The sequence below is a fragment of the Podarcis liolepis genome (genome assembly GCF_965112155.1).
Source record: "Podarcis liolepis genome assembly, chromosome: 10".
Classification (NCBI taxonomy): Eukaryota; Metazoa; Chordata; class Lepidosauria; order Squamata; family Lacertidae; genus Podarcis; species Podarcis liolepis.
In genome coordinates this window covers 9,843,156-9,870,069 of record NC_139562.1, presented here as the reverse complement: position 1 = coordinate 9,870,069, position 26,914 = coordinate 9,843,156, and the positions used below count along the sequence as shown (strand labels likewise).

At 45.4% G+C, this 26,914-nt stretch overlaps 1 protein-coding gene across 2 annotated transcripts in view; it reads right to left on the bottom strand.

Moving 5' to 3' along the window:
• ITIH2 (inter-alpha-trypsin inhibitor heavy chain 2) overlaps positions 1–26,271 on the bottom strand; it is a 48,856-nt gene extending 22,585 nt beyond the window's left edge. The window contains exons 1-16 of one of the 2 annotated variants that reach the window (XM_083461056.1): positions 25,875–26,271; positions 24,078–24,143; positions 20,922–20,957; positions 19,018–19,190; positions 17,826–17,930; positions 15,531–15,693; positions 14,857–14,964; positions 13,302–13,430; positions 12,909–13,025; positions 11,159–11,327; positions 7,834–7,959; positions 6,458–6,639; positions 4,948–5,133; positions 4,190–4,329; positions 1,377–1,549; positions 142–264 (exon numbers count right to left, since the gene is read on the bottom strand). In XM_083461056.1, coding sequence (XP_083317182.1) covers positions 142–264; positions 1,377–1,549; positions 4,190–4,329; positions 4,948–5,133; positions 6,458–6,639; positions 7,834–7,959; positions 11,159–11,327; positions 12,909–13,025; positions 13,302–13,430; positions 14,857–14,964; positions 15,531–15,693; positions 17,826–17,930; positions 19,018–19,190; positions 20,922–20,957; positions 24,078–24,143; positions 25,875–25,958 — 2,080 coding nt within the window. In that variant the 5' untranslated portion in view covers positions 25,959–26,271. The remainder of the gene's footprint in view (positions 1–141; positions 265–1,376; positions 1,550–4,189; positions 4,330–4,947; positions 5,134–6,457; positions 6,640–7,833; positions 7,960–11,158; positions 11,328–12,908; positions 13,026–13,301; positions 13,431–14,856; positions 14,965–15,530; positions 15,694–17,825; positions 17,931–19,017; positions 19,191–20,921; positions 20,958–24,077; positions 24,144–25,874) is intronic. The other variant, XM_083461055.1, reaches the window with a different exon arrangement.
• Positions 26,272–26,914: the final 643 nt, after the last annotated feature.

The window sequence follows — 26,914 nt, the reverse complement described above, 5'->3', positions numbered from 1 at the left end:
TCTCTTCTCCAGACTAAATCACAATGGGCTTAGTAAATTTCAGTGGCTTCCCCTGTCTTTAGGTTTTGCACTCTCCTCCCCCATATGGTCACTGCAGGGGGGGGGCGAGTGAGCACAATGCAGAGATCCATTTTCTCTTACCGGCATGTATGGCTGATGCCGTTGGGCCCATGAGGAGAGATGAAGGATCTTTTGCCCCGGATGTGGGCTTGGCCCAAGCTGGGATGGAATTCTCAGGCTTGGGGTGGCCAACAGCTAAAGCACCTGTAAGAAAAAGGGAATGAAATTACAACAGACCTATGAAAAGGTAAAGGACCCCTGGATGGTTAAGTCCAGTCAAAGGCGACTATGGGGTGTGGCGCTCATCTCGCTTTCAGGCTGAGGGAGCCGGCGTTTGTCCACAGACAGCTTTCCAGGTCATGTGGCCAGCATTACTAAACTGCTTATGGTGCAATGGGACGCTGTGACGGAAACCAGAGCGCATGGAAATGCCGTTTACCTTCCCGTCGCAGCGATACCTAGTGTGATGGCCTGGGATTCGGACTCGGATGCTGAACCTGAGGGATCCCAGCCTGCACAGGAGTCCCCGCCTCCAGAACCAGCTGAGCCAGGGCTGGGGCCTGAGCCTGAAGGGTCCTCACCTGTGCTGGATCCTCAGGTGCAGGCACCAGCCGAGTCTGCTCTGGCTCCTGAGGGGGTGGAGGACCCATTGCCTGCAGGTGCTCCACTCTCAGCCCCGTCAGGGGAAGCTGAGGTTGCCTCTGGGTCCGGTAACCCTCCAGCCTCTCCTGAGCTGCAGAGGCTCAGGGCAGAGAGACGGAGGGAACTACATTCCTGCAGGAGGAGTGCTCGCCTCCAGGCCAGGAGAGGCGAGTCACCAGAGGATCGGGGCAGATAAAAGCCAGCCAACCCCAGTCCCAAGTTGTGGGAGCAACATTGTTGGTTGCTAGTTCCTGCCTGAATCCTGTCCTGCTTTTCTGCCAGAGCTCCTGACCCACCCTGGCCCTCTGCTTGCATGCCTGTTTCTGACTTCACCCAACTCCCTGCCCTGCACCTAGCTTCAGCTACTACGGACTGCCTTCACGTTGCACCTTCAACCATGGACCGGACTTGGACCTCGCCTCTCAGGTAACCCACGGGACCAGCACATCTATTTATCTACTTGCACTTGACGTGCTTTTGAACTGCTAGGTTGGCAGGAGCTGGGACAGAGCAAGGGGAGCTTACCCCATTGCAGAGATTTGAACTGCCGACCTTCCGATTGGCAAGCCCAAGTGGCTCAGTGGTTGAGACCACAGCACTACCCACGTCCTTTACCTACGGACCTATGTAGCGCTGTGTCGTACCCTGACAACTGGGAATAGTGTGGAACCAACCTGGGCAGCACCCTCTTTTGCGGTCTTGGGGCGAGTCAGCCAACATCAGCTCGTCTCCACTTGGGCTCTCAATCAACATTGCTGTGTATGGGGTCACAATGTGATGGTCCAAAGACATCTGCAAGATCTTCTTTGTGATGTTCCTTTTCAGGGCAGCCGTAGTGGCCAGGTTTCTAGGTGGTACAAAAACAAATTATCTTAAAGGCTGCCCCATGGAAGGTAGAGCAAGCGTCTTTTCTCCTACTCTGGAGGGTAGGACTCAGACCAATGGCTTCAAGTTGCAAGGAAGGAGATTTCCGATTCAACATTACAAAGAACTTTCCAACTGTTAGAGCTGTTTGACTGTGGAATGGTCTCCCTCACAAGCTTGCAGACTCTCCTTCCTTGGAGGTTTTTAAGGAGAGGTGGGATGGCCATTTGTCATGGATGCTTTAAAAGAGATTTCTGCATTGCGGGGTTGGACTAGATGACCCTCAGGATCCCTTCCCTTCTATGATTCTGTGTTCTGTGATTCTATGAACCCTCTCCACTACCAAGGGATGAGTGAATCTGTCAAATTTTGTTTCTCTCCCTTTCATATCCATATCCATTTGTGAATATGAATATATATATATATATATATATATATATATATATATATATGCAGGTTTTGGTGTCTTCGGGTGTCTTCCCGTGTAAGAGTTGGGGTGTCTAGGCGACGTTTCGACGAGGTCTCACTCGTCATCTTCAGGCTGGTGCTTTCGGCTTCTTGTTACTGGAACAGAGCAGGGTCTCAGTGTTTGAGTTCCTATAAATACTGTTGAGGGGGTGTGGTGTATAGCCTCAAACGTTCTGGGCAGAGAGGAAGTTCCCAGGTTAGTGTGCCTTTTCTTCTTTTGTTCCTTAATTACTTGAGGGATATCTTGAGTGATTTCTTGAGTGATATTCTGAGTACCACTTAGGTGGGTCATTAGGTGTGGATTAGTTGCTAAAGCTTTCGTGTCTTGACCTCTTGAGCTTGTGAAGAGTTTTTCTGAGAAGATGGCTGTACTGCACTTAGTTGTGCTCTGGCTTGGCTTCGTGTATAGGGGCGAGCTGTGGTTTTGTGCCCTGTGCCAGCCAGATCTGTGTAGGGATTGCGGGGGGGTGCAGCATCCGGAGGTGCCACTATGGTTTGGCTACTGGATGGTGTCTGTAATTTATCTGTGGAGAGGGTCTGGGTTTGGGTCTGGTGTGGTTGATTGGTGATGGCGTTCTGTGTGCCTCTGGTTCTGGTGTCGGTTTTTGTGGGGAGGGCTAATTTCCAGGTGTCTGGCAGGCGGGACGTGTCGTCACGCTTGTTCATGTTGTGAGGGTGTTTCTCTATCTCGATGGCTTCCATGATTATTCTCTTGTGGTGATGTTCCATGTTAAAAAGCAATTTGGAACATCACCACAAGAGAATGAACATGGAACATCACCACAAGAGAATAATCATGGAAGCCATCGAGATAGAGAAACACCCTCACAACATGAACAAGCGTGACGACACGTCCCGCCTGCCAGACACCTGGAAATTAGCCCTCCCCACAAAAACCGACACCAGAACCAGAGGCACACAGAACGCCATCACCAATCAACCACACCAGACCCAAACCCAGACCCTCTCCACAGATAAATTACAGACACCATCCAGTAGCCAAACCATAGTGGCACCTCCGGATGCTGCACCCCCCCGCAATCCCTACACAGATCTGGCTGGCACAGGGCACAAAACCACAGCTCGCCCCTATACACGAAGCCAAGCCAGAGCACAACTAAGTGCAGTACAGCCATCTTCTCAGAAAAACTCTTCACAAGCTCAAGAGGTCAAGACACGAAAGCTTTAGCAACTAATCCACACCTAATGACCCACCTAAGTGGTACTCAGAATATCACTCAAGAAATCACTCAAGATATCCCTCAAGTAATTAAGGAACAAAAGAAGAAAAGGCACACTAACCTGGGAACTTCCTCTCTGCCCAGAACGTTTGAGGCTATACACCACACCCCCTCAACAGTATTTATAGGAACTCAAACACTGAGACCCTGCTCTGTTCCAGTAACAAGAAGCCGAAAGCACCAGCCTGAAGATGACGAGTGAGACCTCATCGAAACGTCGCCTAGACACCCCAACTCTTACACGGGAAGACACCCGAAGACACCAAAACCTGCATTCCTGTACCCGTGAAAATCTACGAAAGCAATATATATATATATATATATATATATATATATATATATATATATATATTGGAGGGGGGAGAATTTCTCAAACTGACCCCTGATCATTAGGTCCGGTCGTGACTGACACTGGGGTTGCAACGCTCATCTCGCTTTATTGGCCAAGGGAGCCGGCGTACAGCTTCCAGGTCATGTGGCCAGCATGACTAAGCTGCTTCTAGAGAACCAGAGCAGTGCACAGAAATGCCGTTTACCTTCCCGCTGGAGTGGTACCTATTTATCTACTTGCACTTTGACGTGCTTTCGATCTGCTAGGTTGGCAGGAGCAGGGACCGAGCAACGGGAGCTCACCCCTTCACGGGGATTTGAACCGCCGACCTTCTGATCGGCAAGTCCTAGGCTCTGTGGTTTAACCCACAGCGCCACCTGCGCTTCTTAAAGGGTGATTTAAGCAAGTTTGCCTTTAAACTGAGCCAGTCACTATCCCACTCCACAGAATGAGTATTAATTGTACAGTACACAGAATCACTAGTACTGGGTCCCAACTAGCATTATTTCAGAGCTAGAATTACAGAAATTCTTTCTCTTCCGGGAAGGTCTCTAAGAAATCCACTGAGTGCTTTCCTTCTCACCTCTCCGCCATCAGTTGGTTGATGGTAATGTAGGCCCACAGCTTTTCAGTGAATTTTGGGTCTGCATGATTATCTTTGCTCAGGAACTCATCCAGTCCCTCAACATCGGCCAGAGTCTCCAAGACCAGCTGTGCATTGGACTAAAAATGGGGAAGAGAAATAAGAGAAATACAAAGATCTTTTGTGAGAAACTTCCCCTCAGGTGCTATGTTGATGCAGTTAAAGTGTTTCTTACCCATCCTTCAAAAACAGGAATGGGAAAATCGGTCCATTTCCAGTTTCTCCATTTTCCAATCAAAAGTTAAGTTTTTCACATTTCCACATTGGTTTGGGAATTCCTGATTTTAAAATTCCTCAATAAAATTCACCAGCATTTTAGGGAGAATTGATCCTAATATATGCACATTTTTATATGCAATTTTGGCTAATTTACTTAATTTTGCAAGCAATTTCCCCCAAATAAAATGCATCTGTTGCATGTTATTTTCACTAAGATATGTATCTCACATATGTTTTACCTAGTCTATGCATTTATGTACATGTTGCAACAGCTGGAGAAGGGCATTGCAGATGTGAATTTTGAAAGATGGCTGCAATTTGGTTTGCGTATCATTTCAGGAACTGTGAATTAGGTATGTTCACCTGGTAAATAAAAAACTGATTCAAATTTCACCCCCCACCCCTCCTGAGAAAGCTCCCCACAGTGGCATAAACATCTGCACTGGGGAAAGAGATAAATGGGCAAACACTATACTCACGGCAGTGGCTGTAATCATACTCTGCAAGTGTTGCACGTTTTCAGTGTCTACTTTTCCTGCTACCACAATCTCAGAGCCTCCAAAATAGTTCTGGAAAGTGTTGTGGGTGACATCAGACACCATTCCGTGCGGGTAGTTGAACTCCAGCTTTTTGAGAAGTGGTGTGGAGACTTGGTTGTAGAATTTCTGCAAAACCCAAGGAGGAGGAGAAGTGAGGACAGCTTGGTTTTTAAGAGAAACTTGCATCAGGCATGTGCAAGATAGTAATAATAATAATATTATAATAATCTATTATTTATACCCCGCCCATCTGGCCGGGCCTCCCCAGCCACTCTGGGCGGCTTCCAACAAAATATTAAAATACAGTAATGAATCAAAGATTAAAAGCTTCCCTAAACAGGGCTGCCTTCAGATGTCTTCTAAAAGTCTGGTAGTTGTTCTCTTTGACACCTGGTGGGAGGGCGTTCCACAGGGCGGGTGCCACTACCGAGAAGGCCCTCTGCCTGGTTCCCTGTAACTTGGCTTCTCGCAGGGAAGGAACTGCCAGAAGGCCCTCAGAGCTGGACCTCAGTGTCCAGGCAGAATGATGGGGGTGGAGATGCTCCTTCAGGTATACTGGGCTGAGGCCGTTTAGGGCTTTAAAGGTCAGCACCAGCACTTTGAATTGTGCTTGGAAATGTACTGGGAGTCTGGTATCCTAAGAAGAACAGGACAGAACAGCAGTGAGGAAACTGGGGACAGGGAGGAGAAGATGGGATTTAAAGATCTTTAGTCAAGACCCTCTACATTCATTCTATAAAAGTTATTTTTTGTAGGGGTTCCTCCAGGTGTCCTATTTTTAGTGTGCAAACATTCAACTGGCCAGCTAAACCAGGTAAGCACAACTGCTTGCTTCTTGCTCTCTCCTGTCCCTTATTCAGCTAACGTAAACTAGCAATAAGCCTGCTGCTGCTAATGTCCTTTGCGCCGTGATTCCTAAGTGTTCAACAGCCAACTAGCTGGCTGCTGGGTGTTTGAAAACCACAGGCAGGGGATTTCAACAGATAGATAGGACAACCCACCTGCCAATCATGAGGCACCTGAATGTCATGTGATGGAGAGGCGGGTTTGCCTCACCAACGTGTCACAGTTATCTGGCCCCTCAAGCTAAAACACCTCTATTAGAAGAAAGGTCCTAATTGTATAAGCTGTTCGACAGTGTAACAGATTGCCTTGGGAGTTGACGGGGTCACTTTCACAGGATGTATTTTTAAACAGAGGCTGGATAGCCATCTATTCATGGATCCTGAACTTCTTGCACCTGCAAGAAGTTAGTTTAGATGTCCTCCAACAACCCTTGCAAGTCTTTGGTTCTATTAAATCCAGATAATTTAACAGATAACCAGATGATATGATGATGATGATGATGATTTTTGTAAGGAGGATGGATGTGTCATGTTTTTCTTTCATTCTCACCCTCCTTTGTGTTCCATGAAATTTTGTATAATGGGGAGAGAGGGTGGAAATTCACCTTCATTTGAGATGAGGTCTCCTGGTTCCCAAAAACCCTCTGGGCAACGCCATTGTTTTCATGAGCCAGCCTTTTCAGAAAATCATAATCCACGTCGAATCCGATACCAAGGCAGAACAAAGAGATATCGTCCCGAATGTTTTTCTTCACGTTCTTCTGAATTGTAGGCAGCTTAAGTTCTCCTGATGGGGAATGGAAAGGAAGGAAATGGTCACATTCACCCAGGACTGTTCCATTAAAGTGTTGCATGTGAATCCCAAAATGAAGGAAAAGAATAAATCAAGATGCTGTTTCTTGGTAAAATGGTACCTTGGTTCTCAAACGCCTTGGTACTCAAACAACTTGGAACCCGAACACTGCAAACCCGGAAGTAAGTGTTCCGGTTCGTGAACGTTTTTCGGAAGCTGAATGTGCTCCATTTTGAGTGTTGCGCTTCCGATTTGAGTGCCACACTTCTGTTTTGAGTGTTACGCTGTCTGTTTTTGCTATCTACTTTGCGTTTTTGTGGCTCTTTTTTGTTTCGTTTTTATGACTGTGTGGAACCCAGTTCAGCTACTGATTGATTGATTGATTGATTGATCATCTATTCCAGGGGTAGGCAACCTAAGGCCCATGGGCCACAAGCGGCCCACGGGGGGGGGTCATTTAATCGGTCCACGAGCCACCCCCAAACCGAGCCGCCCACTCGGTGAGTCCCCGCGTGTTGTGCTAAACGTGTCTGTGCAGACGCAGTCACTGGAAATCGCGTCTGCGCAGATGAAGATGCAGACACTGGAAATCGCTGGCACTCACAGTCCGGCCCATGGAGGGATCTCCGCTGGAGTGAACTGGCCTGGGTGAGGTAAACCTTGTCGACCCCTGATCTATTCCGATCCCCTGCAATCACAGCTAAAGAATCCCTGATGGATTGGCCACCCAACCCAAAAACCCCCTTTGTGCTGTGATGCTCTCCCCAATGCTACCACATTATTTCTCTTCAGAGGGGATATAGCACAATAAAAGTGAGACAATCTCCCCCCTGCCCCCAAACACTTGACCGCCCCAGTAGCATCATGAGAACAAATATTCATGAATGGGCAATGGAAAGGATATTGTGTGTGTGCACATGCATGCATGCACACAACAGGTTTAACTGAACTCAGTGGTGCCACAGGCTAGTTAGTCATGTTTAGGACCACAAGGAGAAAGGGACGACAGAGGACGAGATGGTTGGATAGTGTTCTCAAAGCTACCAGCATGAGTTTGGCCAAACTGTGGGAAGCAGTGGAAGACAGGAGTGCCTGGCGTGCTCTGGTCCAGGGGGTCACAAAGAGTCGGACACGAGTAAACAACTAAACAACAACAACAGGACCACATTGTAGACGCAGGATTCTTACCAACGGTAGGATCTCCATCTGACACCAGCACGATCATGGATACAGAGTTTGGATCCAACAATCCTAGACTTGTAGCTTCATTTAAAATAAAGATGGCCCGGAGAAGGGCATCGTTGATGTTTGTTCCTGTTTCAAAAAATGAGAAAGAGGCAATAAGCAGACAGATACAGAGGGAAATAGGCGCATTTAAATCCTATTGAATTTAAGGACATCCCTATTTCCCCCAATCAATGGGAGAGTTACAGAGCAGTCCTATGGATGTTTACTCAAAAGTAAAGCCAAGTTAAATGCGGCTTCAATGAGTTGAGTTCAATTGGGCTTACTTCCAGGTAAGTGAGCGTAGTATTGCAGGCATAGTATTCAGCGGGGCTTTCGGACCCTTAATTTTGGAGCACTGAATTCTGAGTACAATAGTTGGCTAGAGACAAAGGTGAGAGCTGTTTCCTAGTTCTGCTGGATATCTCAGCGGCTTTTGATACAATCAACCATAACATCCTTCTGGACCATCTAGTGGGGCTGGGAGCTGGGGCCAGCTAGACTGGTGACTGGGAGCAGCCGCTGAGACCACATAACACCGGTCTTGAAAGACCTACACTGGCTCCCAGTATGTTTCCGAGCATAATTCAAAGTGTTGGTGCTGACCTTCAAAGCCCTAAATGGCCTCGGTCCAGTATACCTGAAGGAGCGTCTCCACCTCCATCGGTCTGCCCAGACACGGAGGTCCAGCACCGAGGGCCTTCTGGCAGTTCCCTCACTACGAGAAGCCAGGTTACAGGGAACCAGGCAGAGGGCCTTCTCGGTAGTGGCACCCGCCCTGTGGAACGCCCTCCCACCAGATGCCAAAGAGAAAAATAACTACCAAACTTTTAGAAGACATTTGAAGGCAGCCCTGTTTAGGGAAGCTTTTAATGTTTAATAGGTTATTGTATTTTAGTGTTTTGTCGGAAGCTGCCCAGAGTGGCTAAAACCCAGCCAGATGGGCGGGGTATATATAATAAATTATTATTATTATTATTATTATTATTATTATTATTATTTATTTATTTATTTATTATTATTACTCCTCCTCCTCGAGTTACAATTACCAGTGACCTTTAACGAACTACAGCACCCAAAATTATTTCAGGGGGGAAACACGCTTCAAATGTGCTTTACAAGTATACTGCATACATAATCTGATTGAATGGATCATCACTGCAGATAGCTCAGTCAGTAGAGCATGAGGCTCTTAATCTCAGGGTTGTGGGTTTGAGCCCCACGGTGGGCAAAAGATTCCTGCGTTGCAGGAGGTTGGACTAGATGACCCTCATGGTCCCTCCCAACCCCGCCACTCCATGATTCTACGATCACTCACTCCCAAATCATCCCGAGAGCAGAGCTAATGCTTAGCATTCTCAACAAACTACAAATCCTAGGATTCTTTGGGTGAAACTATTACAATTCAATTTGTATTTAAATGATTATAGAGCAGGCATCCCCCAACCTGTGGCCCTCCAGATGTTTTGGCCTACAACTCCCATGATCCCTAGCTAACAGGACCAGTGGTCAGGGGTGATAGGAATTGTAGTCCAAAACATCTGGAGGGCTGAAGGTTGGGGGATGCCTCTTATAGAGCTTCCTTGTAGTGCAGGTGGATCCCAAGAACATGAGAACACAAGAAGAGGCTGCTGGATTAGACCAGAGACCCATGAAGTCTAGCATCCCATGTCGGCATCTCCACTCTGCCAAGCTGATAAAGCCTCATTTTCCTCCGGCCAAGCCTTCGGAATCACCTCCGACGAATAATTAACAATCTGAGCCTTTGAGGAGGCCTCAGGCACGTTCCCATTAAGCGGAGTTTCCAGCAGCATGCGGAAGTGATGAGATTTATGGCTACATTGCAAAGAGTTTTATTTCTAAGCTATGCAGACAGAAAAGACATCGTCTCTTTATGAAAGCAGAGAGCAATTGAACAACTAAGGAACAGGAAACCACTAACGTCACATCCTGTCTCCCGTGAGACTTCCAACAGCCTAGAAGGTCTCTGGAATGTAAACAGAGTCCTGTGACTCCAAGCAGCTGCACAGTGGCAAACAGAAACTAACATCCCATTCTCACAGTGGCTGACCAGATGACTGTGAGAAACCTGCAAGCAGGATTCAAGCAGAATAACACTCTCCTCCTCTCTGGTTTCCAGCAACTGCTGTTCAGAAGCCTTGCTGCCTCCAACCGCATGCATGAGACTCTGTTGCTTATTTTTCTCTCATATATATTGGTGAAGTAGGGCTGCCTTCCCCAACATGATGCCCCTGCCCAGTGTGGTTGGACTCCAACTCCCACCAGCCCCAGTCCGCATGGCCAATGGTCAGGAATAAGGAGAACTGTAGTCCAAAACAGCTGGGGGGGCACCAGGTTGGGGAAGGCTGAACGAGAGCATGTCCTGCAAAAGGGGGTTACCCAAGATGGTGAGGCGTCTACAAATGGTGGGCATTCCCCTATTAAAATTTACTCCAAATCCCATCTCCTCCATCACCCTCTTCATGAAGCTCCAAGAAACGTTATCAAATGCTTTTTCTGCATCTATGAGCATTAATGCTGCTTTTTTCTCATTTCTCACTTCCAGGTACTCTATAATATTCAGTACATTTCTGATATTATCTTTAATTTGTCTGCCTGGAAGGAATCCAGCCTGGTCATGATGAATGAATTCTTTTTTAGAAAAATCATTCTATTTGCCAATACAAATGCAAATAATTTATAATCATTATTTAATAATGAGATCTGCCTATAAATCTGCCTATAGTTTTTTACTAACGTCACATCCAAATCTTGCTTTGGTATCAAAGTTATATAGGCCTCTTTCCATGTTTCCAGAACTTCTCCTGTTTTTAAAATCTTTCATTGTGTCTTTCAAAGGGTTCACCAGCTGCTCACTTAGTTTTTTGTAATATTTTGCTGTTATTCCATCTGGCACTGGAGATTTCGAGAGCAGGGCGTGTTTAGTCTGGGAATATAAGATTAAAGGGAGATGTCTTCAAAAAGGGAAAAGGATGTCATGGAGAAGATGGATTGGACTAGTTCACCGTTGCTCCAGTGATCTAAGTAATGCAAATTTAATGGAAACAAATTTCAGCTGAAAATTAAAAGCAACAGCTGGCTTTGGGAGGTGATGGGTTTTTTCACCAGAGGCATTTCAACAGCCGAGAGATGACCTGCTACCAGCAATGCTGTGGTTTGAAACTTCCTGTGCTGAGTAAGGGCTCGTGCACGATGATCTGCAAGATTCCCTCCAACTCTAATTGCTTCTATGATGCATTCCATAAACCTACTTTGGGACCATGCTCACCTCCATTGGGATGGATCCCCTCAATGTACTTCTTTGCGGCTTCTGTCTCCGATCTGGAGGCTTGCACCAATTGGTCTCTCCAGCACCGGACGTTGTGGTTGAAGTCGACGACTGAAAACTGGTCCGCAGAGCGGAGTTCCCCTAGGATGGTTCTCATGGCTTCAACCGTCTGTAAAATGAACCGTTGCAGTGATAACTATGGTTGCCACTCTCCATTCATATAACGTAAAACCATAGAACATTAATCCATTTCACAACTGTAGCACTGCATTGCCTAAAACGACTGGCAGATACTGAATTTTGTTATATTTTGCAACTTAGCGAATTGTGCAATTTTCTTCATCTCGTGAGCTATCTGGCCATCAACAATTGCGGCGATGATGACCTCAAATGCAATCCCTTGCCTATTTTCTCAGATGCAAAACCTACTGTCTTCAGTGGAGATTTCTCCCTTGTAAGGGTGTTTAAGATTATGGACTACATTTTTCATTAATAGGGGATAAATTTTAGTTTTAATGGGTCAGAGCTTACTGTGGTTGATGCACGGACACCTGACATGCAGCAAACCCTCTGGCATCTGTTTATATTTCAGGGATACAGGTATGCAGAGACGCCAGTGTTAACTCCTATGGAATCTCATAAACCCTGATGCGCACTTTCCCTTTCCATTAAAAACCTCTTAGAGGCATGAAAAAATAAACAACCCCGAACCGTTAACAGCTCCTTATCTTAATTCCTGTATCAAGCTATTGCATTGTTAAAAGACCCCCCCCCCAAAGTTTTTTATTAAGTTTTCCCAATTTTCACACATACATTTCAATACATGATAATAACCCCCCCCCGACTTCCCAACCCCCCTTTCCAAGGTGTTTCTGTTCCTCTCTGCTGTGCTCTGCCTTCTATCTCTTAAACCTCAACAAAACTCCTGGAATCTTCAATCCCTTCTGTTGTTCATACTTCAAATCCTGCTTGTGTGTTCATCATATACAGTGGTACCTCGGGTTACAGATGCTTCAGGTTACAGACGCTTCAGGTTACAGACTCTGCTACCCAGAAATAGTACCTCGGGTTAAGAACTTTGTTTCAGGATGAGAACAGAAATCGCACGGCGGTGGCACGGTGGCAGCAGGAGGCCCCATTAGCTAAAGTGGTACCTCAGGTTAAGAACAGTTTCAGGTTAAGAATGGACCTCCAGAACGAATTACAGTGGTACCTCGGGTTAAGTACTTAATTCATTCTGGAGGTCCATTCTTAACCTGAAACTGTTCTTAACCTGAAGCACCACTTTAGCTAATGGGGCCTCCTGCTGCCGCCACGCCGCCGGAGCATGATTTCTGTTCTCATCCTGAAGCAAAGTTCTTAATCTGAAGCACTATTTCTGGGTTAGCGAAGTCTGTAACCTGAAGCATATGTAACCTGAAGCATATGTAACCCGAGGTACCACTGTACCGTAAATTCTTAACCCGAGGTACCACTGTAATAATATTTCTTTAAATAATCTGGACATGCAGTGTTTTATTCCCCTCCAAACACACGTTACCTTTCACCAGGTCAAACTGATTCCATTGGTCTTTTTCACGAAGCTCTGCAAAATTTTGCCTCTGGCTAAATCAGAAACGAATGCCACCCTCAGGCTGGAAAAAGGTTCCCCTGCCCCTGATTTCTTAAAAAAGCAGCAACAATGAAACCATCTCCTATCCAAAGGAAGACACCTTCCCACATTGGATGTCTTGCTGCTTCTGCCACTTACCTGCCTCATTTTCAATCCCCACATCGAACCGCTGACGTCGATCACAAAGAGAATGTTTTTTGGCAGGGGATCCAGGTTTTCAGGAGCAAAGTAGTGGATAAAATACCCATTGAAGATCTGCAAAATAAAAAGAAGGAACCCAGCTGCTTCATTTCCTAGAAAAGGAACATATTTTTGGAAGTTCTGAAATGGGCATGACCTCTGGCAACCCTTGCAGGTCATGAAATCAAAATAATAAGCAGTTATGTCTTGCTCATTCCTATGGAATATTTTAGCCTGTGTCTCCCCAAGCCGTTTGCTTTGGTGCCAGAGAGTCCAATTGATAGACGACTATCTAGCCCGCATTTCTAAGCATGCTCCTTAATGTGCTCCCCATCTGCAGAGCTAATGTACCTCCAGTTCGCCAGCTTTGCTGTCTCTGTTGACATCGTAAGTGACCACAAAATGGCCATCGACTGCTGTAGAAGAACAGGTGGGACACTTTCGTTGCTGAGCCACTGTTGGTTTGAAGGACACATGAGCCTTGAAGGAAAATCACAATGGCACAAGTGAGGTATTTTCATGCAACGGATTGTATTTGCATAAAGGTAAAGGGTAAAGGGACCCCTGACCATTAGGTCCAGTCGTGACCGACTCTGGGGTTGCAGTGCTCATCTCGCCTTATTGGCCGAGGGAGCCGGTATACAGCTTCCGGGTCATGTGGCCAGTATTATTAAGCCACTTCTGGTGAACCAGAGCAGCGCACGGAAACGCCTTTTACCTTCCCGCTGGAGCGGTACCTATTTATCTACTTGCACTTTGATGTGCTTTTGAACTGCTAGGTTGGCAGGAGCAGGGACTGAGCAACGGGAGCTCACCCTGTCATGGGGATTCAAACCACCGACCTTCTGATCGGCAAGACCTAGGCTCTGTGGTTTAACCCACAGTGCCTCCTGTGTTCCCTTGTATTTGCATAAACCACAGCTATAATTTGAATGCAAAACCTGCGGGCAGTTTTAAAAGCTCTCCTTTCCCCTTTCAGTCCTGCATTTGCAGATGACGCAGAATTAAAAAAACAACTATCTGTCTATCCTAAATGTTTTTACAGTGCCCCTCGGTTATATTCTCTGGATGGTTTCATGCAGTGCCGTTCGGATAAACAAGCAATTTTATGCATGCATGGGTTTAAATAAATCCCAGATTGGGATTTCAGTTACAGGGGCTTTATTACTCACCCTCCAACTGCAATCTCAGTCTGGATTAGGCCCTTTAACATCAAAACAAATTTTCCTTCCACTGCAAAACTGTGGAGGATATAGAACAGGCATAGGCAAACTCGGGACTAAACTGCTTCTGGCGCAATGGAACACCGTGATGGAAGCACACAGAAACACCCTTTACTTTCCTGCTGCAGTGGTACCTATTTATCTACTTTTACTGGCGTGCTCTCGAACTGCTAGGTTGGCAGGAGCTGGGACAGAGCAACAGGAGCTCACCTCGCTGTGGGGATTCGAACCACTGGCCTTCTGATCGGCAAGCCCAAGAGGCTCAGTGGTTTAGACCACAGCGCCATCCACATCCCTCATGACTAGTAACCATAACTAGTAGCCACTGGTCGCCTTAAACTCCATGAATGTGCCTAAACATTATTTAAAACCATCCAAAACTGCCTCATGAGGGGGTTCCATAGTGTAACTATGCACTACATGAAAAAGTACTTTCTTTTATCTGCCCCTGTACCTTCCAGGTTTCTAATATTTCTGAGGTTCACCAGTCTGGACTTTGTGGTCTTATGAAGATCTTCCTATTTAGATGGGGACAGCACTTCCTTCAAAAGGTGGAAAGCCACCCGTTTGCTTTTGTGGGTCCCTTCTGCTTCTCCTGCTGTGTGGGGCCCTGTGCTCCTGCCCCCAGAATCCTGCCCCAACAGCAGCTCTGTTTCTCCCCACAGGGAGACTGTCCCCATTACCTTTTTCTCTCCTTTGGAGATGGTATGGACACCTTCAAACTGGTCTCCAAGTGAACTGGGGACATGGACAAAGTGAAGGCCCTGAGGCTCGATGATGCGAACGTCCACCTGTGGTCACACAGCGCAGAGGTGTTTAGAAGCAACAAACAGAAACAGCGAAATAAAAGGAACATCTCTAGAAAAATGCGGTGCATCTTTCCAAAGCATGCCAGGAAGAATCTCCGATTTAGGATGGCTTCAAAATTACGCTGCGTTTTGATGCATCTTAATATATTCTGATAATTGGGCATGATTTATATTTGTGTTTTGTTTTGTGTTCATTGTTCAGAGATGCTTATTTGCGGCACTTCAAATGTGGAATTGCAATTAGTGTGAGGTGAGTGAGGCTGGGAGACTTCAGAGAAGTGTGACTAGCCCAAGGTCACCCAGCAGCTGCATGTGGAGGAGCGGAGACGCAAACCCGGTTCCCCAGATTATGAGTCTACTGCTCTTAACCACTACACCACACTGGCTCTCACAAGCATTCCTTTGGTTCGAACACGGAATTCGTGTTGTGTTACACAGATTCCTTTTTGTTGAGAGATTTCTGATGAAATATGACCGCAAATTAAATTAACTAAGTCTTTAAAGTGGTGCTCCAAACCCACAATTCCAGCCCTGTCTTTTCGCTTTACCTCCAAGTGTTTGGCCAGCCTGCCTGGCTGAAGGGGGATAACATGTTCGTACGTTGATAGCTTCCTCCGAATTGGCTCTTGGTAATGGATTTCAAACTGGACTTTGGTTCCTCCTGGCACGTTGAGTTCAGCTTTGAAGTTTTCCATGTCCAGCGTGTTGCTCCTGAATTCAGTCATCAATACACACAGGGGAGGAGAAACACCCTAGCCCTTAACATGCCACAGAAATGCCAGCAGTAAATTGAGACAGGGGCAGGTAGAGGACCCCAAACATCTCATAATAATCTTTGCACTTTAACATATTTTCCATTCAGTTCATCAGAAAGCAAATCTTCCACACAACCATTTTATTTTATTTGATAACCAATTTAACCTCCTCTGCTAATCATATATGTTGCACCAGGCTTGGGAAAGCTTCCAGGCATCTCAAGATCATCTAGATAAGTGTTCATTGTCAGAGTTCCCCAGAAGTGGACTACAACTCCCATCATCTTCAGCTGATTGGGTGGACTACAACTCCCATCATCCTCAGCTGATTGGGTGGACTACAACTCCCATCATCCTCAGCTGATTGGGTGGACCACAACTCCCATCATCCCCAGCTGATTGAATGGACCACAATTCCCATAATCCTCAGTTGATTGGGAGGACTATAACTCCCATCACCCTCAGCTGATTGGGTGGACTACAATTCCCATCATTCCCAGCTGATTGGGTGGACCACAACTCCCATCATCCCCAGCTGATTTCGCCAACGGTCAAGGGGGCGATGGAAGTTGTGGTCCAACAGCATCTGAAGACTCAAGATGACACTGATCCACATGATGAGTCGTCATGTGCCAGAAAACCATTAAAAAGTGGGTGAAGCCAGGACACAAGGATTGCTCTGAGGCTTTTGGAGGACTGGTTCACCAGTCCCCTGACAAGCCAACATCTTGTGCTTCTGCCATATTAAAAATAAGCTTATATGAACTGGGAATCAATGAGCTGGTTCTTTGCCATCCTTCTGGCATTCAAATATAAGGACTGCCTATGTGGATCAGACCAATATTGGCCAGAAATCTGTTTCCAACGGTGGTCAGCCAGTTGCCCCTAGAAATCTCTCAAACAGTTCATAATAGTGGTAGTTCTTTGAACAAGAAGGCTACAGACCTAAATATCACTCTGGCAGTGAACTCGGGAGGTTTGCAGAACTACAAGACATGTTTTTAAAAGCCCTAAGGGGTAACATCCCCCCTCCAAACCAAAACTGAGCATTGTAGCCATGGAAAGGGGGCATGGAATGGAGTATCCTGGAATAGGGAATGCCTGGCTGGCAGGCAGTCTGCACACCTGTTCGAAGGTAAGGATAAACCGGTAGTTATTTGTTGCAGGCTCAGCTTGCCATGTCTAATGTTCACTGGGACACCTGTTGCCCATTAAGGTGACCAACACTTTTTATTCAAAAGCCATTTCTGCAGATGTTTCACTATGGCATTCCACAGAAATACGTTCTATAAGGCATTGATCGGCAACAGATTCCCCACTCCCCCAGAGCTCTCCCAATACTTCTGGGAGGGCTAAGCCTTTCTACCAATCTCTCCATCCATTTAAAATGGGCCTTTGGGTTTTGGAGACTGAGGCCCTCAAGGAGAGAATTCATCCTTTTAAATTTTATTCATTTGACTCCCACCTTTTTTCCAAGGACCTCAAGGCCCCTCCTCCCCATTTCACCCTCAAAACAACAACCCTGTGAGGTAGGGTTGGCCAACAGACACTGACTGGCCCAAGGTCACCAGGTAAACTTCATGGCAGAGCGGTGATTTGAAACCTGGTCTCCCAGCTCCTAGTCCATCACTCTAGATAGGTAGATAGGTAGATAGGTAGATAGGTAGATAGGTAGATAGGTAGATAGGTAGATAGGTAGATAGGTAGATAGGTAGATAGGTAGATAGGTAGATAGAGATAGATAGATAGATAGATAGATAGATAGATAGATAGATGATAGATAGATAGATAGATAGATAGATAGATAGATAGATAGATGATAGATAGAAGATAGATGACAGATAGAGAGATGAAAGATAGATAGATGATAGATAGATGATAGATAGATAGATAGATGATAGATAGATAGATAGATAGATAGATAGATAGATAGATAGATAGAGATAGATAGATAGATAGATAGATAGATAGATAGATGATAGGTGATAGGTGATAGGTGATGATAGGTGATAGGTGATAGGTGATAGATAGAGATAGATAGATAGATAGATAGATAGATGATAGATAGATATGAAGTCAGGTTCATACCTCAATATTCCTGCAGCTTTGCCTTTCGCTCTCGCTTGGGCATACTGACTTCTGGCTGCAGATTTCTCCTTCACGGAACTAGTGAATGTGATGCCGTTGACATTCCTGAGGGGCAGAAAGCCAGTCACAAACAAGGAATCTTATCAACAACTGCAAAGTACTTGGAAGGAGGAGAGGGCAATTTTCTTGTTCTTTCTACTTTTTCTTTTTAATATATATATATATATATATATATAGCCAAAAATGATATCACCACACACACAAAATTTCATCCATGCGTCCCTCAGCCTCCTGGAATGATAAGCTAATCATGACAAAAATCCCATGACAATTTCTCTGACAATAGTTTGACAGTTCTCAAAGGTGATTTCTTTTCTCGTTGGTTGATGGGGAATGGTACTGGAGGTGTGAGGAATGCAGGGGAATTCCTTTGTCACTGCAGCATGAGAAATACCTCTAAAGAACGATTGTGATCTGAAAGGAGAATGGTGGTGGTTCCCTCATGTCCCAGGATGTGGAATAATGTGCCATCGGAATTTTTTCTGGAATAAATGTGCTTGTGGGAGGGGGGTGGGTATGGGTTTGTTTTGTTCTTGTTTTTATTATGTATTTTGTTTTTTGTATTTTGTATTTTTTTATCCTGAGATATTTGGATGAAGGGCAGTACGTATGCAAATAAATTAATAAAATTAAAAAGTGGTGTCTGTTTTTCTGCAGGAACCTGTAGTTCATGCCTGGTTCAAGTTTTTTTTTAAAGTAGTTTTTTATTTTATTTTTATAGGCGCTGGAAGCTGCCCAGAGTGACGGGGTATTATTATTATTATTAATAATAATAATAATAATAATAATAATAATAATAATAATAATAAAGTCATACCTCAGCTCTCAAACGCCTTGGAAGTCAAACATTTCGGCTCCCAAACAATCAAAATCCAGAAGTAATTGTTCCAGTTTTCGAACATTCTTTTGGAAGCCAAACGTCTGATGGGGCTTCCAATTGCCTGCAGGAGCTTCCTGAAGCCAATCAGAAGGCACGCTTTGGAAGTCAAATGTTTCAGGAGTCAAAGAGACTTCCGGAACAGATTCTGTTCGACTTCCGAGGTACGACTGTACCCTCAAGTCTCCCCACTCCTGCTATAGACAGTCAGCTGCACATATACCAACTGGTGGAACCAGGCCAGCTCTTACTTACATGGTAAAGTTGTGAATGAAAGCCCCTTTGGGGATCTGAACATCGAAGACCAAGTTCTGCGGGTGCCTGGCTCGATTTTCCACTTTGGTCCTCACCATCGTGTTGGCCAGTCGAGATGTGATGGTGGACTGGACCTTGTAGCTATGGAGGATTATGTTGTCATCGCCCGCCACCTGGAGGAATCAACATATTTGGACAGGAGTCAGAGAAGGGACAGGTGCAACTCCAAATACAGTGGTACCTCGGTTTACGAACTTAATCCGTTCTGGAAGTCCGTTCTTAAACCGAAACGGTTCTTAAACTGAGGCACACTTTCCATAATGAGGCCTCCTGTCACTGGTGCCTTTCCACCATTCGGATTCTGTTCTTAGACTGAGGTAAAGTTCGCAAACCAGAACACTACCTCCGGTTTTGTGGTGTTCGTAAACCAAATCGTTCGTAAACAGGACTTCGTAAACAGGACTTCAACCGAGGTACCACTGTACGCATATCCCTAGAACTTTCCCCAAGGGATGCTTTGATTCTCTCATGGTTGAACAACTGGATCCCTTGCTTAAATCCATCAGGGCGCTTGGTGGCGTACAGAACAAACATGCTGCACGGTCCATTGGTCGGAGGATTCTCGGTCTACGTTGGATGACCCAGAGAGAAGTGAACAAGAAGCAAAGGCATCATAGAAAAAAAGGCAAATGGAAGCTATGGGGAATGACAGTGCCGGAGTTACGTATAAGCTAAACAAGTTATAGCTTAGGGCCGAACTCTCTTGGGGGGGGCCCAAAAAAATTAAAGGAAAAAACCTGGATGTACATTTCCAAGATAAAAAACAAATTACTCTGATAAAATATGTATTTTGTTATGTGCAAATGGCTTTAGATACCTATTAGGTCCATAAATGACCATATAGCATATAGTCAACACAAAAAAACAGTGACAATTTGTTGTTGACCAAGGACAGCTGGACATATAAAGGGCCCCATTACCTTCAGCAGCTGAGGGCCTCATCAAACCTAAATCCGGCCCTGGGGAATCGTCAGCTCAGTTTATTGTCTCTAGGGTGGGGAGATTCGGACAAGGTTTGCCAAGTGATGCACTTGTTTTGAGAAGCCTTTCCTGAATCAGTCCAGGCTAGAGATCATCAACTGAGCTGACTGTGTCCCTATATTCACTGAGGATCTTGAGAAGGTGGTAAGGAACCCATGGCATGTTGCTGGACTTCAGCTGCCACCAGCCCCAGCAATGAGTGATCATGAGAAGGTTTGTGAAAGTAGACAGAGATGGATCTGTTGTCAGAGGGGTCCCAAAATGAGGACTGGCCACAGGAGAAGGCGCCGAGAGCCAAATCGAGCCACTGCCACCCCAGGTGCCTATTTATTCAACAGGCATAATCATCTAAACCTCTAAGCTGTTTACATAACATATAGAATGTACGTTACAATTACGGGTGAAATCAGATGGTAAAAAACAACAACCCACAAGTTAACCTACAGTTTTGCAAGATATAAATAAAATCAGTGGTCTTATAAACATACGTGACAATATAAAATCGCACAACAGATTGCATATTAAAATAAAATGGCGTATAGAAATATATTGATTGCAGGCTAATAACAAAAGACTGAAAAATCCTGTAATTATGTTCTGGAAAGAAAAATACAAGTGCCTTATGACGTGCTCCCCCCTGAAGTGAGGCGCTTTGTCAATCTGCATTCCAGCCTCCTAGGACAATATTGTGCAACTGTTTCCAAACCCTAGCTGGTTAATATCCTGGTACCTAGATCAAGGGGTTGGGGGGGGGGGACTCTGAACAAACAGTGGGATTGATCTCCTGCTAATGGTTAACTGGGTTGCGGGTGGGGGCAGGAAATTATAGAAGAGAAAGAGGAAAAATCAATAGGCAGGCTCACCAATTCTCCTGAGTCGTCATCACCGGATGTGCTTCTCTGGGGAGTGGGGGGGGGGGAGAGTTGAATGAAATGAGAGCCAATACTTAGACTTCATATTTGTATAAATACAGTGCCAGATTTATGTATAAGCTAAACAAGCTATAGCTTAGGGCCCCACTCTCTTGGGGCCCCCAAAAAAAATTAAAGGAAAAAACCTGGGTGTACATTTCCAAAATATAAGATAAAAAACAAATAAAATGAAACCTACATAACAGCAACAGTGTTTTGTGTTGTGTAGGCTCCTGTGATGTAAGTCAGGCTTCCTTAACCTCAGCCCTCCAGATGTTTTTGGCCTACAACTCCCATGATCCCTAGCTAGCAGGACCAGTGGTCAGGGATGATGGGAATTGTAGTCTCAAAACATCTGGAGGGCCGAGGTCGAGGAAGCCTGATGTAAGTAATGGGCTCCACCTGCTAGCCTGCTCCCTTAAAAAATCACTGGTTTGCTATTATTATTTCACGTTACAGCAAGTTTCTAGAGACTAGATTATGAGTCTTTGTAAATTGTGTTTTGAAAGGAACTTTTGTTATTGCCGAATGCCAATGTGTTTTCATTATTAAGTTTGTTATGGATAAAAAAATCATTTTAAGTTAGAGCTTAATAATTATTTCACTATTAATATACCGGTACTTCTTCTTAATTGTATTTCACTGTTAATATACTTATTCTTAATTGTATTTCAGTTCCACAATTACTTTGATAAAATACATATTTTGTTATGTGCAAATGGCTTTAGATACCTAGTACGACCATAAATTACCATATGGTATATATTCGACACAAAAAACAGCGACAATTTGTTGCTGGCAAAGGACATCCCCATTACCTTCATCAGCTTAGGGCCTCATCAAACCTAAATCCAGCCCTGTATAAATACCTTGGGTTAAAAATGGTTGAATGAATAGTAACATACACAGCTGCCTTATACCAGGGGCCCACCTAGACCAGTGTTTCCCAACCTTGGGCCTCCAGCTGTTTTTTGAACTACAATTCCCATCATCCCTGACCACTGGTCTTGCAAGCTAGGGATGATGGGAGTTGTAGTCCCAAAACAGCTGGAGGCCCAAGGTTGGGAAACACTGACCTAGACCACTGGTCTACACTGTCTACACTGATTGGCAGAAGTTCAGAGTCTCAGGCAGAGGAAGGTCTATCATCTAGGATCTAGCTGATCCTTTTTTAACTGGAATTGACTCAGAGCCCTCCGGCACACAAAGCTTGTGTGAATGTAAGAACCTAAAGAACTTCAGAAGACACACAAGGTCCAGTGTCTTGTTCTCACAGTAGGCAGTCAGATGCCTCCAAAGGAGGTCAGAAAAAAGTTTTATTGTCCTTTTAATGTTCTGTTGGGAGCTGATTCCCCAGAGTGGCTGGGGAAGCCCAGCCAGATGGGCTTGGTATAAAATAACAACAACAACAAGAACAACAACAACAACAACGCCCGTCCAAGTTGCATCTGACATTGAGAAACAGAGAACCTGCAGCACTGGAGCTGGCAAGCTTGATTCATTTATTCATGTTTGGTGGGAATGTCCTTACTTTGAAAACTTTTGGGATAGAGTACAGTGGTGCCCCGCAAGACGAATGCCTCGCAAGACGGAAAACTCGCTAGACGAAAGAGTTTTCTGTTTTGGAGGTGCTTTGCAAAACGAATTTCCTATGGGCTTCCTTTGCAAGACGACAATGTCTTGCGAGTTCCTGCTGGTTTCCCCCCTCCCCCCCTTTTTCTAAGCCGCTAAGCCGCTTATCAGCTGATCCGATCAGCAGATAAGCTGCTAAAAGATGCTAATAGCGCTAATCTGCTAATCCTTCAATGGGCTTGCTTCGCAAGACGAAAAAACCGCTAGACGAAGAGAATCACAGAACGGATTCTTTTCGTCTTGCGAGGCACCACTGTATTCTCCATTATACCTGCAATTACATGCCAACCCATTTCTCCGAATCCTGCCTTAGCCCAACTGTCTTTGGACATAGACTTAGGCTCCAGCCTGTGCCACAGCAAACTAGTCGGCTTCTAACTGACCGCAGCATGATTAGCTCAGCAACGGAAGAACCAGCCTGAAATACCCCTGAATATATGGGGAAATAATATCTGGGATATAGCAATGTCTGAGCATCTCACCAGACATAAAAAGGTAAAGGGACCCCTGGACATTAGGTCCAGTTGTGGCCGACTTTGGGGTTGCGGCGCTCATCTCGCTTTACTGGCCGAGGGAGCCGGCGTACAGCTTCCGGGTCATGTGGCCAGCATGACTAAGCCGCTTCTGGCAAACCAGAGCAGCGCACGGAAACGCCGTTTACCTTCCCGCCAGAGCGGTACCTATTTATCTACTTGCACTTTGATGTACTTTCGAACTGCTAGGTTGGCAGGAGCAGGGACCGAGCAATGGGAGCTCATCCTGTTGCGGGGATTCAAACCGCCAACCTTCTGATCGGCAAGCCCTAGGCTCTGTGGTTTAACCCACAGCGCCACCCACGTCCCTTTCACCAGACATAGGAGGGCCATTAAAGGCATAATGAATAGAGACACCTTTCAAGAAACACGGTCCCCTTTCTTTACCTATGTTAATGACCAAAATCTCAAGACTTTTTTTACCAAAACGTTCAATATTCTCAGTGGAGGGGTTACGTTGAGTAATATGTTTGAATGCTGAATATGTAAGTGTATGTCTAGAGACAATGGATAAAACAAACTTCATTAGATGTACTCCTGGAAAAGTGTTTAATGGTTCTTGCATTTGCATTTGTTTAAAAACCAAGTAAAAAAATGTTTGTTAGAAAAAGAAAAAACCACTCGAGGGAGTGCAACATTCCAAGAGCAGATCACCTCACAGGATTTAAGTAATAATAATATTATAATAATAATTTATTATTTATACCCCGCCCATCTGGCTGAGTTTCCCCAGCCAATCTGGGGTATCAGCTCCCAACAGAAAATTAAAAGCACAACAATACGTCAAATATTAAGAACTTCCCTAAACAGGGCTGCCTGCAGATTTCTTCTAAGATAAATTATTTGCTTTGCAAGGTATCTATTCTGTTTTTCTCCTCCTCTTCATTATACGTCTTTCCCTTCTGTGCTTTGTAAAATAAGTAAATAAGTGAGCAATTTGTACCTGGTATCTGCCATGGTGCAGAGCGGATCTCGCAGAGAACCCATCAATCTTCACATCAACCAGATCCTAGGAAAAAAACCAATGCCAAGATCAGGGGAGCAAGGTATGTGTTCAGTTCAAAACACACCAATGGTGAACTTACCACCCAAAAGCGAATGAAGACGGTCAAGCTAACGGAGGCTGCAAGCAACCCAAGATGACTAGACAACAGCAATTCGCTTTGTGCAGGATGCACAATTGATGTGCGTTTGTTACTCCCGTTGCGTACTGATCTGCAAAACGTTATGCCTAGCTGCACTATCAAGAATCAGGGAGTGTTGTCCTGGGATTTGGGATGGGGGAGACATTTGGTTCGGTGCACATTTAAATCTATCAAATCTGCGCTTTCCAAAATGATACGCAAACCGAAACACATCTAAAACTCTGAAATTTGCACATATCCGAATTTTGCAATGGTGCCGAAACTTTACAAGTCGGCTACTAACGAGAGAATATACCTTCGCCAAGAACACGCAGATGCAGAAGCACAAATCCCCATCCGATTGAGGCCCCATTTAAAGCCTTGTTATACCACATTAGTGGCCATGGCTTCCTGCAAGGAATCCTGGGAGTTGTAGTTCATTCAGGGTGCTGAGAACTGTTGGGAGACTCCTATTCAGAGACATCACCTTGCCAACAAAGGCCCGTATAGTTAAAGCTATGGTTTTCCCAGTAGTGATGTATGGAAGTGAGACCTGGACCATAAAGAAGGCTGATTGCCGAAGAATGGATGCTTTTGAATTATGGTGCTGGAGGAGACTCTTGAGAGTCCCATGGACTGCAAGAAGATCAAACCTCTCCATTCTTAAGGAAACCAGCCCTGAGTGCTCACTGGAAGGACAGATCCTGAAGCTGAGGCTCCAATACTTTGGCCACCTCAGGAGAAGAGAAGACTCCCTGGGAAAGACCCTGATGTTGGGAAAGATTGAGAGCACAAGGAGAAGGGGACAACAGAGGACGAGTGGTTGGGCAGTGTTCTCGAAGCTACAAACATGAGTTTGACCAAACTGCGGGAGGCAGTGGAAGACAGGAGTGCCTTGCATGCTCTGGTCCATGGGGTCACGAAGAGTCGGACACAACTAAACAACAACAATTTCCTTCACAGACCTATAATTCCCAGAGCTCACTGGGAAGATGGATGGATTTTTCAAGCACTCTGAGAACTGTTGTTCCGTAGGGTGATCTCGGGCTAATCATAACTTTTCGGCCTTGGCTACCTCACAGGGCTGTTGAGAGGAGGACCCTGTATTCCGTTTTGAGGTCCTTTGAGAATGGGTCAGATAATAATAATAATAACAACCCACTCAGTGTTAATATTACTAGCAGAAGCCTTTTTCACCCCACTCTTCTGCTGGAAAAGAGACTCCCAGGACGACTTATCACAGAGAAGGCAATCCTTGCCCTCATGCTCATAATTTAAGAGACTTGACCAAAGAGACAAGAGGAAAAGGGAATGAGAGAGGAGGAGGTAAAAAGCAAACTCGGGTATATGTATAGAATCGCACTGCCAGCTGGTTAAATTGGTTCTATCTTACTTAAAGCAACTGTGCTGATTAAGTCAGCAGAGTCCTGTTCCTATTAGCTGGGGAATGAGCCCCAATGAACTCAGCAGGGCTTACTTCTGCGTAGACCTGTAAGAGGCTTGCGCCGTAAAGTTCGTAAGAAAGAAAGAGCAGAGGGAGAAATGAAGGCAACCTGTTCCTTGTTTTCCTCCGTAGATTTAGGATGTTGTGGCCTAGGATGGAAATGGAGGCTTACCTCTGGGTTTTCTTCGATGATTAAATCAAAGCCCCGTATTTCCAAAGCAAACAGCAAAACAAAGAAATAAGCGAGAGGCTTCATTTTGTCGCTTTCCTGAGAACGGTAAGCATAAAGGCTGGGTGGAGGGTGTCTCTGCTCTGCCGAACCAAGTTCAAGGAGGAGTTAAAAACAGCCGCCGAAGGCTCTCTAGTATTTTGAAGGCTCTTTAGAAATGCTAACTTTGGTCGGACTCGGGCAAATATTTGCCCGCTAACGCAAGTTGGGGCACAGGTTAGGGGTTGTGCAAACAGCAGCTTCTCCATGCCGGCATCCTCTGATAATGGCTCCGCTTTGGATAGGCTCTGCTCCGCTTCTCTTTGTAGCTTTTGCCCTCTACCTCTGGACTGAGTCACGTGCTATTATGGGAGAGCAGCCTGGCCATGGCACAGGATGGGGTGGAGAGGGAAGAACAAGAGGGGGGGGTGGTGGAAACATGCTGCAAAGGAGAACACCAAAGAACAGGGGTGGCCTAGCTGGTAACATCCATGGAAGGATCTTCTAGTCCATGGGTAGGCAAACTAAGGCCTGGGGGCCAGATCCGGCCCAATCACCTTCTCAATCCGGCCCGTGGATGATCCAGGAATCAGCTTGTTTTCACATGAGTAGAATGTGTCCTTTTATTTCAAATGCACCTCTGGCTTATTTGTGGGGCCTGCCTGGTGTTTTGACATGAGTAGAATGTGTGCTTTTATTTAAAATGCATCTCTGGGTTATTTGTGGGGCATAGGAATTCATTCATTTCCCCCCCAAAAAAATATAGTCCGGCCCCCCACAAGGTCTGAGGGACAGTGGACCGGCCCCCTGCTGAAAAAGTTTGCTGACCCCTATTCTAGTTAATAGACATCAGTTGGACCTGCAACAGAATGTTGTAGTGCAGGAACCCGGCCACACCGTTCCTTTTTCCTCCCCTGCAGTAGTTGGTCAACATTCAGTGGCCACTGAGCATGCTCAGTGGGAGAGTGGGAATTCCAATTCAGACAGCCCCTAAGTGTCAAAAG